The 16,238-nt window shown below is 34.2% G+C and overlaps 3 protein-coding genes across 3 annotated transcripts in view; 1 reads left to right on the forward strand and 2 right to left on the reverse strand.

Annotated features, from left to right (window-relative positions):
• The window catches only part of LOAG_16512 (hypothetical protein), a 5,073-nt gene extending 1,298 nt beyond the window's left edge, over window positions 1-3,775 (reverse strand). Inside the window, exons 1-9 of the mRNA XM_020449165.1 lie at window positions 3,578-3,775; window positions 2,800-3,314; window positions 2,507-2,632; window positions 2,150-2,300; window positions 1,740-1,860; window positions 1,426-1,591; window positions 869-1,045; window positions 590-739; window positions 294-465 (exon numbers count right to left, since the gene is read on the reverse strand). Coding sequence (XP_020307351.1) covers window positions 294-465; window positions 590-739; window positions 869-1,045; window positions 1,426-1,591; window positions 1,740-1,860; window positions 2,150-2,300; window positions 2,507-2,605 — 1,036 coding nt within the window. The 5' untranslated portion in view covers window positions 2,606-2,632; window positions 2,800-3,314; window positions 3,578-3,775. The remainder of the gene's footprint in view (window positions 1-293; window positions 466-589; window positions 740-868; window positions 1,046-1,425; window positions 1,592-1,739; window positions 1,861-2,149; window positions 2,301-2,506; window positions 2,633-2,799; window positions 3,315-3,577) is intronic.
• An 870-nt stretch (window positions 3,776-4,645) lies between these two features.
• On the reverse strand, window positions 4,646-5,755 carry LOAG_06882 (hypothetical protein; the record flags this gene model as incomplete). Its single annotated transcript, XM_003142417.2, has 4 exons — window positions 4,646-4,811; window positions 5,097-5,166; window positions 5,312-5,416; window positions 5,599-5,755. The coding sequence occupies 4 exons, from the start codon at window positions 5,753-5,755 to the stop codon at window positions 4,646-4,648; spliced, it is 498 nt and encodes a 165-aa protein (XP_003142465.2).
• Window positions 5,756-7,108: 1,353 nt separating this feature from the next.
• Window positions 7,109-16,238, forward strand: part of LOAG_16513 (hypothetical protein) — a gene marked incomplete at its 5' end in the record, with an annotated part of 14,561 nt that continues 5,431 nt past the window's right edge. Inside the window, 14 exons of the mRNA XM_020449166.1 lie at window positions 7,109-7,217; window positions 7,298-7,412; window positions 7,986-8,097; window positions 8,550-8,647; window positions 10,001-10,195; window positions 10,333-10,417; window positions 10,893-11,070; window positions 11,313-11,526; window positions 11,859-11,973; window positions 12,453-12,596; window positions 12,873-12,973; window positions 13,279-13,435; window positions 13,560-13,742; window positions 15,986-16,156. Coding sequence (XP_020307352.1) covers window positions 7,109-7,217; window positions 7,298-7,412; window positions 7,986-8,097; window positions 8,550-8,647; window positions 10,001-10,195; window positions 10,333-10,417; window positions 10,893-11,070; window positions 11,313-11,526; window positions 11,859-11,973; window positions 12,453-12,596; window positions 12,873-12,973; window positions 13,279-13,435; window positions 13,560-13,742; window positions 15,986-16,156 — 1,977 coding nt within the window. The remainder of the gene's footprint in view (window positions 7,218-7,297; window positions 7,413-7,985; window positions 8,098-8,549; window positions 8,648-10,000; window positions 10,196-10,332; window positions 10,418-10,892; window positions 11,071-11,312; window positions 11,527-11,858; window positions 11,974-12,452; window positions 12,597-12,872; window positions 12,974-13,278; window positions 13,436-13,559; window positions 13,743-15,985; window positions 16,157-16,238) is intronic.

Below are 16,238 nucleotides of genomic sequence, written 5' to 3' on the forward strand. Positions count from 1 at the left end.
ATATATATATATATATATATATATATATATATATATATACTGAATTATCGGGTAATCACATGTTAGACATTACGATTTGCTGAAACTTCGCAACAAAATACGCAGACACTTTGCATGGTGACTCGGGTCACAAATCTTCAACCACGAGTTGATCGTATCAAATGAAACATTACGCCGATGGGACTATATAAGTCGTTGCGGTTCAGTAGGATTTCTGCTTAATGACGGAAAATAAATTTCTTCTAGCATTATCAACAAGCTACAGGATAGAAGAGTTAAACTAAAAAGTAAACCTAAAGACGACTTCTCCGCAGCACCAATATCACATATTTCCTGCAACACAGCTAAGAATGAGTCCGGTACTATTTTCGTACGCGACAATGCAAACATCATCTGACGACGCATTGCACTGATATACTTCTCAGAAACCAACATGGAAACATTATGCGACCATTCCAGAGGATCCTGCAACAATTCACAGCAGGTTATTTCAAATCGATGTGAAAATGTTACATCTTTTATTCATGTGTATATTCACACGACTACAAGCAACCGCAAACTTTCTAGACAAGTTAAGGAAAGTTTTTACCTGAATGTTCAAATGTGCAAGTTTGAAAACGCTCCGAACGCTGCTGTCTGGATATAACTGCTGGAACTGATCGAACGAAACAGTATTACCTAGATAGGGACACAGTATTGTGTCCTTCAACTTTAGTTGAACGAACCAAATAAAAAAATCCTGTAAAAGAATAGTTTTAGCAAATTATGTACAAAAACTGCGACCAAAGTTTTCATACTTCGTTAAAACAATGAATTCCCAAGGAAATCATTTCGAAAACTGACATTTAGAGATGTAAGAGATAGTGACCTTAAACAATTTCTCAAGTGTTAGGCAGGATAAATCCACATGATCAACAACGAAATCAATCCTCCACCCATTTACAACCACTTCTTTTTGAGCACGTTGAAGAGGAGGTATATAATTGTATAACTGCAGATATATTACGCACAGCAGGTTCAATATGTATGCATTGAAATGTGATCGCTAGAAAGTTTTATTTTATCAGTTAAATTTTTTTTTTTTTTTTTTTTGCAGAAGGCTTCGTATAAGAGTACAAGAAAAAATTTTTCATCTGCAGAACAAGCAACGTATAGAGAAAGGAAAACAGAAATAAGGCTTCTCGTCCCAAACTATTCACTAATACAAATTTTGAACTTAGCTTGCACGAGTATACAAAAACTTCAATGTTATAACAAAAGCACATTTTCAAAGAAAAGTCCGCCAAAAAAGTTAGACATTATTTCACGGAGATGTAAGTCAATGAAACATAGTAACACTAAAAGGAACAAAAAGAAATTAAAAAAAGATCTACAAGTATTAAAATAAACCAATCAATCGAACTACTTGAAAGGGATAAAACATACCTGTCTTTCATCAACCTTCAACAGCTCATTTATATGAGCCCAAAACCTGAAGGACACAAGAAATTTCCGAATAAGTTGTGAGGAATCACAGTGTACGATACTTCTAAGCCAGTTGGATTTTGCGTAGCCAAGGTAATTATCCACTGATAAGTCCATGGTATGTTTCCTGAAGATGCCGTATTTGTTCTCCAAAGTAAAGATAAGATTTTGAAATACTTACCAAACAATTAAATACTTTTTTGTACGCGGAAAATTTGTGTTTTAATCATTTCCAAATATCTAAACTGATAAAATTTCCTCTTTTTGTAACATACCGATTAACGATAAGTCGCACAAGCGGACAACGAGCGTCTAGTATTGGATATTGACCAGTGACAAGTGCCGTGCCACGCTTACGTATGTCGTTCACTATTTTATTCAACAGACGAACACGATCTTAAAATTTGTTAGTTAATCAATGCAATAAAATTAAACTGCCACTCTGGGTTACATGTGAGAAAATGGGAAATTGTTACGATTATTCAAACAGACTTTTGGCTCTATAATAAAACTATAGCAAAACTGTCAGACCACTCAGTACTCTTTTCATCAGATTAAAGTTAAATGTTTCAGGACGATCAAGGAATTTTGAAAAAGACAATCATAACATGAGAAACAACAGTTATGATTTATATTTTCGATACAATCTGAATTTGATTAATATAGAAGTCTACTACGAACTAACCAGCCTCAGACAGCCTAGCATATTCCTCTGCACAAACTTTACGCCCTCTTAATGCAGTAATGTCGCAAGTCAGCAATATATATTTATTCCTGGCTAAATCCCCCGCACAAGTTGCTTCCGTAAGCGGTACATTGAAAAACAAACTTGCATCCTAAAAAATTTGATTTTCAAATTATGTTATTCTAAACTTCTTAGCATCTCTGGTTCCTTAAGTTTCTTCTTTCATCGAAAAATATTCTGCTAGATTTTCAAATGTTTTTTGCAATGATATATCGAATTTTTTAAAACGAAAACCCATATTTGCAGAAAATCAACTATTAATTGATCAATGGATTTTCAAACGAATGTGAAACTTACAATGTCGGAATCCTTCGTACCAAGAGATGTTAATGAAGAGCCAAAAATTCGGACATGAACATCTGATGAGAAGTAATTGCTGAATGCCACTGCAAGCATTTGGGTACAGTTGGTTCGTTCTTCAACCTGAAAAAGCTTTCCATATATATGATTTTAACTTGATGTGACCAAAACATGCACATTAAAAATGCACTTCAATCTATGACGAGGTCAAACATCCCATGGAAGACATGAATACCGTTCAAATAACACTAAATCTATTTCAAATTCAAGATTTGATTTTGTAACTATACCTCGACATCACTGAGACAATACAGCTTTAATAAGGTATCCACTTGCCCAGCAAATGTAGTCGAGCCATTTATTTCATTAATAAGTTTATCAGTATCGATTACATGTATTTTTGAATTTGCCTTACATTGATCGAAATTTATACTGCGTGCTCGTACCGGTACGACTTGCTGGATTTACAATGATAACTTGCGTGAAGAAAAATATATATTAAAACAAACAATAGTAAAATATAAAGTTACAAGCGGTCCAGCAAAAAAAGAAAATAGAACCGATTTCGTAGAAATTTACTTTCCAGGCAGTTTTGTGAAAGTTTTGTGTTTCCAGGCAGTTTTGTGCCGATTCTTTCCGCAGCTAAAGCCACAATAAAACTTACACGCCCAATACGGACTTTATCTTCAAAAATTGCTTTATGAGCCGAAAATTCTTCATCAAATTCGACGATCACATATTTACCGCTTTTTATATCTAAATGAACTCTTTCTACTTTTCCAAAACAGCTGAGGGCATTTGAAATCTGAAAGAAATACTAGTTAGCGTAGAAAGAGGATTCGAAATTATATCGTAGTGAATCGTTAATTAAATGTGATGCTTGTCAATCTACTAAGGATTGCGCTCTCGCGAATGATAAATTTAAAAGACGAGCACTTTTCAAAGCGACTATACCCCTGGGTTTAACGAGGAAAAGAGTATATAATCACGAAGAGTACCCAAAATTTCACTTTAATCTCTTTTTGCATATTATGTAAGGAGTATCAGCACAAGACAGTTAAATAAAACCTCGCTCTCGGTGACGGCAATTTCAGGATTTAATCCAGAAATAAAAACCGATCGGGCTGCTAAGGCCAGCATTGCGTCACGCTCCATAACCCTTTTATGGTGACGTTTGCCATTTTCGTGCATATTTAGCAGCACTTTCGATGATATTTGGACCTTACACAGATCACACCATTGTACCCCTGCCATCTCTGAAATGTGCTTCGCTCTTGACTTTAAATCAGAATATTTCAGAACAACAGAAACGGAATTTAGTTAATTTCTATTTTTTTTACAGGATTCAATCGTATAGCCGCTGTTAAGTGTTTTATTTTGCAATATTAATCGAGGTTAAATATCAGAATTTGATTTTTACGAGGCCTCTCAACAATTAGAAGTATTCCATCAATCTTTTAATTGATCTGTGACTTTGAGATAAGACAAATAATATCTGGATTTACAACAATACTTTATAAACTTATAAGGATATCAGACCACAAACTTGTATACTATAATTAAAATGACAGGAAGGAGAAAATATTCACTTGATCGAATGTAAACCAGTAGTAATACCGAAAACACTGTAAGTAAAAGCTTCTCACATACTTAAATCAACAAAGTTAGCAAACCAATAACTGACGACTGGAGTTAACACGCCCATAAATCGTCTACGATACAAACTGCATATAAACGAATAGAAAAAGAAACTACAGAAGCTTAGAAGGAAAAAGTGAGAACTAAGCAACATTCCCATCAAAATTTTGAAATTCTAGCATACTACCTGTCGTTCATTCTCGCATACAAACGCTGACTAGAGAATAGCTAACCACAGTAAGAAATGGATAACATGTCGCCATTAAGTTTAATAGAAACAACACAGCAAACTGATGAAAATTAGCAGGAAACTGTTAGTACAGCCATACTTACCGTGAACTCATTTCAAAGAAGAACAACCATTATGCTTTCAAAATATCATTAAGCAAACAATGGCTTTTGTAAAAGATTACGAATGCTTAGAGACAACAGTGCATGGCTACCATCACATACAAATAGGGACTTCAAAAGGAAATTAGGAGCTCTCATCACACGATCTTATTTGTTACGGTCACCGAGATCAATCCAATCACCCCGCTTCTTTTTATAATCGCAGTAGTCTTCCCACCTTCTTTCCATTACATTTTTTCCTGTTCGACGATATTCTGCACGCTCTTTAATATATTCATCAGTGATCTTTTGACGGAACCAAGGATCGTTGAATCTACAAAACCAAGGATTTCAAAAATAAATTTAAGGATAAGTAATAGGTCTAGTGGTGTGTAGATCTATCTGTAAATTATATGAAAGGAAACCTTATATTCGTAACATATATTTGGCCTAAGACGAGAATGAACTTAGTTCAGATGTATGAAGTTAACATAAGCAAGTGACCAATATCCCAAAACCGCTCTCAGCCCAACAGACTATGTAATACATCACGTTTATATTGTGCAAAATTTGCAAGAAACTGCATAAAACTTAATTCGCAAGTTGACATGCTTCGTACCGCTCGAGCTCTTTCTGACATTTTCTCATACCAATGAGGCTGCCTTCTTTTTTCAGACATCGCGTCAGACCTGAAAAGAACTGTCAACAAACTTTAAAACAACAACATATGGAAAAGTACTTTCCAGTCAACTGGTTGCACAATCAAATGGTTGAAGACAACATAGAATTCATTTCATTTTATACATCAAAATATAAAGGAGAAAAAAACTGAACCTTCAAGTGATTCGCGACATTCAACTTTTTGCACCCGTTCGTTCATGCGATCTGGTATTAAAACATCTGCTTCCAGTCGACGCAAGGACCGATCGTTTGGATCTCCTGAAACAGATTTTCGTTACTGAGTTTATTCACATCTATTTTTGAAAATTTCGAAAACCACTTCACTGAGAAATGATGCTCGACATTTGCATCCCTCAATCACGACAGTCACGATAGTGCCTAGCAATTTGCATATTCTTAAAATGATGAAACGAACTAATATCGAAGAGTGACATACAAACCAACTCCATGTGGTCCTCCGATAGACTGCTGTGGTAAGGCAGTTTTCCGCACTCGGAACTTCTGGCCGCTCTCAGAATCTACGAAAATTTCGCCTTCTCTCAAATGATGTAAGTCATCCGTTTTGATCGGTCCATCTGTTGTGCATTCTGTTTTCATATCAAAAATGTCGGCCTCACCTCTACAAATGGCTATTAGACACACAGTTTGACAATTCAACTAACATGGCTAATGCGAAAAAGAAATAAATGAACTGAATACCCTTCAATAAATATGAACATCTGCCATTCTCATTTCACCTCCAGATGTGTTCATGCAAGCATTTGCGACACAGTACACAGCTTCCTTTTTAATCTTTTGCCTATTCTTTCAGAGAATTCCCTTGCATAACCCCGGTCTTTAAGAGAGTACTACTTTTAATACCCAGGCTTTACTGAGTACCACACCAAAAACAATCGGAAAATCTCTTCTACCTGCGGCATCAATAACAAAGAATCTCCTCTCACAATCTAAAGATCGCGGCCAGCTAAAACATAAATGGGCACATTTGTCAGAAGATGCAAACGAGTTTGGTTTATGGCATTGCCTGGATTAAAAGCCAGAAGTAACGAGAATACTTTGGCAAGGATGGAAGTAGTTACATAGCGTGTGGGTTACCCAGTGAGTCATCACTTCCATTCCGCCTTTTTCCATGACCAGGAAACATAACCTTTTTCAGAAATCCCGTCCCTTCGCCTTACAAATTCTCGTGATTTCAGAGGCACTTCTATGCTGTTGCATATGGTTATTTAGTGATATGCACTAGAGCATAACGTCCACCTGATGGTTCGTGGATGAGGAGGCGCAAGTTTTTTTCCATCAAAACATTTTAGTCTGAATGAACTAAGGCTTAATTCCAATACAAATTCAGTCACTCCTATCCTAATCGAGTTAAGTATGGAAAACGTGTGGTTAAATTCGGGCGAAATCCCTCACCTAAACCAAACCAATATGATTTCACCGTTGTTCAGCGTTACTTGTGCTGAATAGACTATTGAGACCATCAAAGTGTCCTAGTTGAGACTCGCAGAGTATCTCAGGTTTGGAAGTTAAATTTGCATAACGACTTTGTGAGAGAAAGCCACTTCTAGCGCATTATAAGGGAGGGAGTGGGGAAAAGCGATGGACGCTGTTGCTTGAATGGCCATAGTGAGGGTTACTTCGCAAAGGTTTAGTCATCCCGATCATTTAGCCCATCAACCTGGGATGTTTAAATTTTGAAATGAAAGGAAGTCAAGAACTTTTCAAATTAAAATCAACATCCTCCATTGTTTGCCTAGACCACCGGCTAATTCATCTGATTCATTTACTTTTTCATTGCACGTTTAGAAATAATTGTGTTTATTGATGCGTGCATGCACACCATCATGTGTGCAAAAAAACACGTTTTTTATTGACTTCTCCATGTAACTTGCGAAGTACATCGTCTAATTTGGTAGGCAGATAGAGACATGAAACTGGCTTACTAACTTAATGACACAGAATAAAGTGTTACTCTTACATCGTTCAAGAAGGAAATATGACATTGACTCTAGAAGTCTTCCAAGCGAGGGCGCAAGGCCACAAGGGTTTGATTTCGCATGTTTGAGAAAGAAAAAAATAAATTGAAAAGTGGAAGAAAGGACATATTGGCATTTCATTGACTCCCTATTTGATTTCCAGTTGGGCAGATCAAGTTGCAGACAGATCAGGCATTATCATCGACTCACTTTAAGATACACCGAATTGATAAAGGGTTGTCTTTTCTTGTTACGACCAATAGCTGGCTATGTGATAGGTAAACATTGTCACTTTCTACGAACTAATTATAGTGCAAGTAAATCCTTTTTTTTTCGTTATTGGCTTGAACCAAAGTAACTTAGAAATTAATTACGAGGTTAGTTCACTTTTATAATCTCTTCATTTTTTATTTTTGATCTTATACTGAAATTTTGAAGATGTTTAGATTATTTATGTGCCATGAACATGAACAGAAAGAGAAAGAAAAAAAGTGGTCACACACTCGTATTTCACAGTTATTAATTTCCAGTATATGAAATTGTTACGGCAGTATAGATAATGGAAAGAGAAAAGATCCTAAAAGAAAAAACCGAAAAGTCGAAATCAGTGATTCCCCAATGAAATTTCTTAGAAGCTATTTTCCCGCTTTTGCTTGACCTTTAATCATTTTCAAAAATTTCCGCTATTCTGAAAACTATGTTTGTACTCTTCTGATCATCTTTTTCCCCTTTCCCTCTCTATTTGCCATTTTTCGTATTTTTCCCTTCCCAGGATTTTTTTTTCTGTTTTAATAAGAAAGACGTGACTTATTTCATTGCTTTAAGCATCACATGAAAATTTCGGTTTTCAGAGAATTCGGTGATAAGGGAATGCAGATCTGGATATGGCGTTTCTATAGCGTTTTTTGTATTGCCTGCTGTTTTTTACTCTCATTTTGCCTGCCACAAAAGCAAGAACTAAAAGTGAGTAATTTTTGATGGCATTTGCCGATAGACATAACTGTTCTATATATGGATTTCTTTATGAATACGCAATTGTCTTTCAAAGAAATAAATCCATTTATCTCTGATACAGTTCGCCCCAGTCTCTAACATAGTTGTTTTCTGCATAGGATGTTTGGTTCGTTCCATTAAAAAGATTTCTTTGTTTTTTAATGAGATTTGGTACTGGTGAAATTCGAAAAGAAATGAAATAGAAAAATTTGTTAGAAATCAAACTTTCGCTTTGGTCGGAAAATCTTTTGAGAAAAAGATTTTGAAAAAAAGTCAAAAAAAATTTTAAAAATAGCAGGAAGCTCCGTTTCCAACTTTTTATTAGGAGTCAAGATTTTGATTGCAGAAATAGCTGCTAACTTTTAAGTATTGGAAAAGCCAATTATAGTTGTGTAATAGATTAAGCTTTCATTCGGTTGCAGCCGATAAGTGATACTAGCTTCACCGAAAAGAAAACACATCTAGCTGGAATCAGAGTTGAAGGATTACCGTCCGAGGATAACGGTTTCGTCGGTTATAAGTAAGTTGCATATTATTCGGCATATTGTGACATGTTTCCACTAGCTCTGGGTGATTTTTACCGTCTTTTTTTCAACCAAATTTATTAACGACAGTAAGAGTTATATGATTGCCAGTTGCACAAAGCAGATATCATTGATTTTCGAACAAAATTTTAAAAGATTGCTTAAGCAAAGTTAAGTTTTATCAAAGAACTATTCACAAACTAAATTACCATTTCATTATACGTCATATTTTAATGGGAGGGGATGAGGGGAAGTCCCGAAATTTAAAGTATCACTGAAGCATCACGTCCGAGGATAACGGTTTCGTTGGTTATAAGTGATTCGGCATATTATGGTATATTTGCGCTAACACTGATTCTTTTACCTTTCTTTCAAAATAAAAATGGTTTGATTTGTAAGGATACCTCCTGTTTTTACATCCTTTGTTGAGTATAATAAATATAAAAATGATGCTTTCGGTGCATCAGTACATCGCGGTGTAGAAAAATGTGAAGTAAGGTTTAGTACATTGAGATGTAACATTCATTAAAAAACTGTAGTCTCTATCACTGACATCTGCAAGTTTTGATATTTCAGTTATATTTTTGCATGAAAGAATGTCTGCAAGTGGAGACTTATCATGCAAATTTCAAATCTTGAGATTTCATTGAATCAATTTAGTAATTAGCACTTTTGTGTGATGGTGGAGAATCAGTGGAGTTAGTGAATCATCTCACAAACCATAAAAAAGCATTTTCTGAAGACTGTTTGTATCGGAAACTTTGTTGACGGAGAAATTTAATGACTGAAAATAATTTTGTAAATCTACAACGGCTGAGGATGATGTAATGTTAAGTGCTAAACATCATTTCACTTTCCAACTTTCCTTTAATAAAGAGCATTGGAAAGATTTTTCACATGGCTTTTTCACTGAGTAAAAAAATGTTCTTGAGCAGTTGAATTATTCATAAGTGAAGTAAGGAAATGACTGGAATATAAAGTAAAACTGTGCATGCAGTGCTGAAGTTAAACGGGTTTAGAATGAAATCGTAGTCAAAAAATTTTTTTCGAACCATTTATTTGAATAAAATCATAGGAAGTAGTGATCGTTTGGAATGTGCGAATGCCGTAAATATTACTTCGTTTCACTAGTACAGATTTTTGTTGTTTCAGCACTTTTTTATTTTCTAGACTAGTTTTGTCAATTATCCGATCACACCGTATCCAAAATTTTCTGGAATTAGCTGTGTAGTTGATATGTATGAGATCAGAATATATTTTTTCTCCAACTACACACGAGCGATGGCGATGTATTCTAGACTTTCTAATCGGCCATGAATTAGATGATTTGATACATTCTGGAATTGCAGTGATAAAGAAGTATCGATAGTACAGCCGGATGTTCCAGTTCGAGTGGTACTGTTTGGTTTTGGAATGGACGATATAGCGCTGGTTGTTTTCACCCGGGTTTGGAATAACTGTTCAGTGTCCGACATTGAGATCACACAACCCGATTTTACTATCCAGACCGAAAAACGTGTGGTCGTCAAGGCAGCATTCCCTGAGTTTGTTCCAATTTATTCTATTACTTATATTTTCTGCTGAAATTACTTTGATTGGTTCTTATTTAACTGGCTATTGACTACTGCAGAGTTAGTCTTCATCTTTTTTTTTCTAAAATTCGTTTGTTCTTAATTTACAGTTCGGCAGATCTCTATTATGTATGCGTTAAACAGAAACCAAAGGAAAATGCGCAAGGTGAAGAGATTGAGCAGCATTTCGTTGTGGTCAGTTTCTCCTTATAGATTGGATTAAAATAATGATGAAATAAAAAACTGAATATTTAGAAGTAATATTTTGTTTAATGCAGAAATAAATTCAATTAATTGGCTTGAATGATATTTCTTTGGATAATATTAATCCCTATGCTGTTAAACACAGTTTATGATAATGCGTCCATATAAAGAATAAAGCATTGTGGAATTGGTTTGTATCCCATGTTTGAGGAACATCTGTCACACTAAATTAAGTTCTGTCTTACTGATGAATCGATAGTCTTTCCTAAAAATACACTTTAATAACTGCAAAAATAAGGATGATGTGGTACTGATATGTTGAGACTAAGAGTGATATAGTACTGATATGAAGCATCGCATTTCCAATAAAAAACAGAACTTGCTTGCTACCATCTGACTCTCTGGCTAAGCAACATTCTCATATCTTTACATGCCGTTTGTTGCTTTAAAAAAATTTTAACTTTAGCTAAATGATTTGCGAGCTACAATATCGACTGAAATACCACCACGCCAATATTATCTGCCCATGGGTATTCAAATTGCAGTAATTTGTTGTCTCTTTGTTCTCTCTGGTTTATTCTCTGGCTTGAATCTTGGTTTGATGGCACTCACACCACAGGAATTGATGCTCATACAAAAGTCGGGTATGTTTTAACTTGTAAATTATGAGAAACTCGATTTTTGTGGTGTCTGAACATCATATAATTTTTTATCGTCTTCTAGGTATTGTAATGAGAAAAATATTAGCCTCAGTACTAAAGTTCTATTCTTTTCATGCTCTGTTAACAATCTTGTAATACACACAAAACAACTAATTTCAAAAAGAATGATTATGAACAGTCTTGCTGTGGCGTACACAACTTTTTGAAGTGGCAGTGAATTTCAGGTTCAAAGAAAGAACGTGCGTATGCAGAAGTGATATTACCTGTGCGACGTTCTGGAAATTTGCTCCTTTGTGCCTTGCTTATAGGAAATGTTTGTGTTAATTCTGCCATTTCCATACTTTTTGATGATCTCACTAGTGGTTACGTAGCACTCATAACCTCTTCTGCTGGAATTGTCGTTTTTGGCGAAATTTTTCCGCAAAGTCTTTGTGTCAAGTATGGATCTCTTTTCTTTTGATATGAATCTTTTAATTTATTTCGATACATATCCAATTTTTATTTTGTGTTATGAAATGATGAACCAGGAATTTCCTACTTCGAATTTTTCTCATTGCCACATTAACATCGTGTTAAAATCGTACTGCATGTCAGTATGTTCTCAAATATTAGTGTCCTCCGGTGAGTATTTTCTTATTGCTAACTCGAATGACATGTTTATTTTCATTATATTCTTGATTGCCACAATTACCACCAAAAACTGTCCGTTCCAACTTCTTTCACGCTAAAATTTGATACGAGGAAAGCAGTAATTTCACTTCGTTTTTCAGGAAAGGACTTGCAGTTGGTGCTCGAACTATATGGATAACCCGCTTTTTCATGGTACTCACATTTCCTATTGCTTATCCGATTAGTAAAATACTGGATCTTTTATTAGGCGATGAAGTAAGTTTTTATCCTTTGCTAGATCGTTGATCATTATAGATTATAATTTTTATGACGTAAAATTTAGTTTTAAAAATAAAATCAATCAGTTTAATCTATGACTTGCATCTTTTTTACTGGTGCCACGTGTTCTGTGTTAGCTACATTTCGAAATGATCATGTACAGCAATACACCTTCTAATTTGAACTTTCTCTAATAATGCAACAGTTTTTTTTTCCATATTAGCAGAACTTCGCTTATGTATCGTTCGGAATTTGAGAAAGAGGAATAGGTATTTGTTGCATATCTCGGCCAAAATGCTGCTTACCTGACGCATCAGGCATACTGGGACGGATTTGTTAATTTAATATTATCTAATAATGTTAACGTCTTTATACTTTATTTGTATTGATAAATTTATTGACGCTTAGCTGTTTCAACCTAGATCTAATTTGTGATATATGAAAATATCTTATATTGTTTTTGTGTGATATTTTAGGTAATATCATATGATCGCAAGCGGTTGATGGAGCTCATCAAAATGTCAACACGCGATGAAGGATTGGCGGAAGAATTGAAGATTGCTGTTGGTGCTATGGAAATATCCGATAAGACAGTTAGCGATGTTATGACCAAAATTGATGTAAGCTAACACTCAACTTATATATGTATGATGGTCGAAGATATCTCCGATTTTTCAGAAAGAAATCCTTTCTCTCTACGTCTTTTGCGATTGAATATTTTCTAATATTTGAAACTGTGAAAAGGACAGCTGATTTGTTATAAACTGATTATAGCAGTAAAATGAGTAAACTCAAAGTTATGCATATTTTACCGAAGTTTTATTTTCCTTCTAACTCGTTCTGAAGGAGTGCGAAATGATTCTTTTCATTCATTCATTGATTGATTTTTGTATTAGGATGTATTCATGCTTCCGAATACAACGGTTTTAAATACAAAGACTGTTGCTGAAATCCTACGTATGGGATACACTCGTATACCAGTTTTCTCCGGTGATAGGTATTACTTTTTTTTAACTTCAGGTCTCATAATTTCTTAATGAGGTATATGGAATGGCTGTGCGTTCGAGGAATAGAACTTAATTGCACTGTGCTAGCTTGCAGAGAAAATCAGAAGTTCAAAGTAACCGCCAACTAATAGAGTAGAGTTTTTTGATGTGGCAGTGCAAGACCGCTATTCTTTACGACAATTAAACCTGTAACAAATCAAGAATCCTTGTTTTTATTAACAGAAATATCTTAGTCCACATTATCTTTATTAAACTTGTAGGAGTTTCTAAACGTTGTTTTACTGATTCTTTTCAGAAATACGGTTGTGGCATTATTGTTTGTGAAAGATCTGGCACTTCTAGATCCCGATGATAATTTTACAATTCAAACAGTTTGTGGTTTTCATGAACACCCCTTGCGTTTTGTCATGGAAGATACTCCCTTACGTGTTATGCTTGAAGAATTCAAGAAAGTAAATTAATTTGAATCATCCTCTGATTTTATTCTGTAGATTTTAATGTCCATTTGATAATCTTATTATCCAGAAAGCTGTCAAAATGACGAAAAACTTCTGTGCAGTTAATTATTTATGGTAGGGTGATTACCACCTGGCAATGGTACAACGTATTGTGGAATCAGAAGAGGCCGATCCGGCTTATGAACTCGTTGGGCTTGTTACCCTGGAAGACATTGTTGAAGAAATTCTTCAGGCTGAAATTGTAGATGAAACAGATGTTGTCATGGATAATGTTCATCGAATACGTCGGCGTAATGCTCAGGTTTCGCTTTTAAAGTATTCTTCTATGTAGCATTTTTAAGGGATGTTTTGCAGTTAATTTTTCTGTTAGCTTCTTTAATCCTTATCAATCTCATTTTTTTTTACTCTTCGCGTCAAAAGAACTAATGCAAGTGAAGTTCAAAGATTATTTAAAGTTGGCAAAAAAAAACTGGAAACTTTTGTGTTACCTTAAATATATTTTCAGCTAGAATATCATTCCTTAGCTGCTGTCCATTCCTTTTTTTTTTGCTAACTGATATATTGTTCTTAATTTTTTGAAAATTCCTAAGGACTTTTTTCGACTCGTACCAAAAAGAAGAAACTGTATTTTAGTTAAGGAAACTCTTAACGCTGAGAATCTTCTTTATATCTAGGTTTTCCGTTTTATTTTGCGTAAAAGAAAAATGGAATGAAAATAATTGTTATTAAACAGCTGTATTCTTGAGGGATGAATGTGTTTATACTTTAAATTTTCCTGAAAATCACGATCATTAGGAGTTCGAGACTTCTTACACAATTTATCTGACTATTGCAAAATATTGTTTATTGTTAATTTTTCTGCATGTCGTACTTTTTTTACATTTATGCAATTCTAATCTTTTTCTTGCTTATATTTGATCTTTCTGTTTAACTCGGTATTTTATATTATTGCCATTCTTATTTATGAAAGCGTCCCAGATATTGATGCGAAATACAGATTTCGAATCCTTAGTGGAATCACTTGTATATATTTAGTTACTTGAGATGAAAAGCATGTTCCGATACAAAGCATCGTAAATTAGGTAGAATTCGCTGTCATAACGTCTAATTGAAAAATTATGATTCATGATAACAGTTAAATGCAAATAGGTTTGTGTCTTAAAACAGAAACCAATGTGTAATATACTTTCGGTTCTCTATCAGTTTATTGTATACCAGATTTTCGGAAAACGTTTTTCGCAGTTTTCTTTCTAGTGAACTATGTAGCGATTAACAACAGGCTTTGTTCACAACTCTTACTTTTGTTATTTAAATTTCCGAAAGTATTACCGATCATCTCTTCTACTTGTTCGCCCACATACAAGAAAATAAATTTGTGACCATACAATTCCATTATTCCTTACTATTATTAAATTCAAAGCTTTCAAATTTTCTTTGTTTTCTTCAGTTCACTATCGGTAAAAAATGTCACGAAAAAATCGTGGAGCAATGAGGACGGTAGTGGGGCGGTTGTTCTTAGATAACTCATTTTTTTGGTTTTGCTGTCTTTTAGCTTGTCATGCTTTGGTCGTTCATTAATTTTTTATTAACAGACTTTATTAAAAAGTTCTTTTCTTTTCCATACTCGATATACATTTCGGAAATATGAGGCTTGAAAAGGACTATTATGTTCAAAGGCATTTTTGACGTCATTCATGTGAAAAGTTGAATAATTTAAATACCGATTTTGTAGAGCCATTTCTTTAGAGACTGTCTTTTGACTTTAGAGGCTGTACATATACTGTGAAGAAAAAATGATGGATTAAATTAATAACTATATTCTGCCTGTACTTTGTTGATAGTTGTTAGCTGCTCCATACATAAATTTTTAGTTCCAGAATTTTATCGTTGATTTTCCATTCTAGGTTTTCATGAAATCTTTTTTTTTAATTTACCATTTTAGTTCTGAATATTTTTCAAGAATATTTCCACAGATAAAATCACATGATACTTTGTTTTTTTGTTACTATAGCAGTACATATACAATAGACACGTATTCTGAGCTTTATATGGTTCAAATAAAATCAAGTACATGATCATTTGTATGAGCTGTGATTTGGAATTTAAATTTACGGATTCTTAACCAGTATCTCTGTTCATGTAAATATTCTGCTTTATTTTTTATCTTTCATGTCTTGATTATTTTAACCTTAAATCTTTGAAGGATATGGTTATGATAGCGCCACTATTGTGTGTTAAGTCGGAGGAAAAGCTGTAGTAGAAGTTATCGAATTCTTCCATTCTATTTTCTTAAGGACTTTTGTGCTTGTTTCGTCTTTCAGGAGAAATCGTAATATCCCTTTCGTTCTCTTGAAGTTTTTTTTTTATTTATAAAAAATTAGTTCCTGGTATCCTTTGTTTTAAAAATATTATTTAATGAAGGTATTTATAATTATAAATTAATGAAAGTATTAATAATTGTAAAAAAGTTGTCTGTGAAGCAAAAAGTTATCCGTGAATTTATGGAATTCTGAAACTATTCATTTTCGGCCCATTTGCTTTCAGGCAGTTGATTTGGCTGCATGCTTATTGGAGGAAGATGGCCCCTCGCGTATCATTTCAGTCCAAATGCAGCTAGTGACAATGCAGTGGTTAGCAACCAATCAGCATGCCTTCAACCCGGATCTCATATCTCCAAACGTCCTTGAGAAGCTTATCAAGCAGCACGTTCGACGGGTTTGCTCGTTAATATTCATATTCATAATTTATTTATTATTTTTTGTTTTTCTTGTAGCTTATATTGTGAGCAGTTGTTTTT

The sequence above is a fragment of the Loa loa genome (assembly GCF_000183805.2).
Source record: "Loa loa unplaced genomic scaffold supercont3.6, whole genome shotgun sequence".
Taxonomy (NCBI): Eukaryota; Metazoa; Nematoda; class Chromadorea; order Rhabditida; family Onchocercidae; genus Loa; species Loa loa.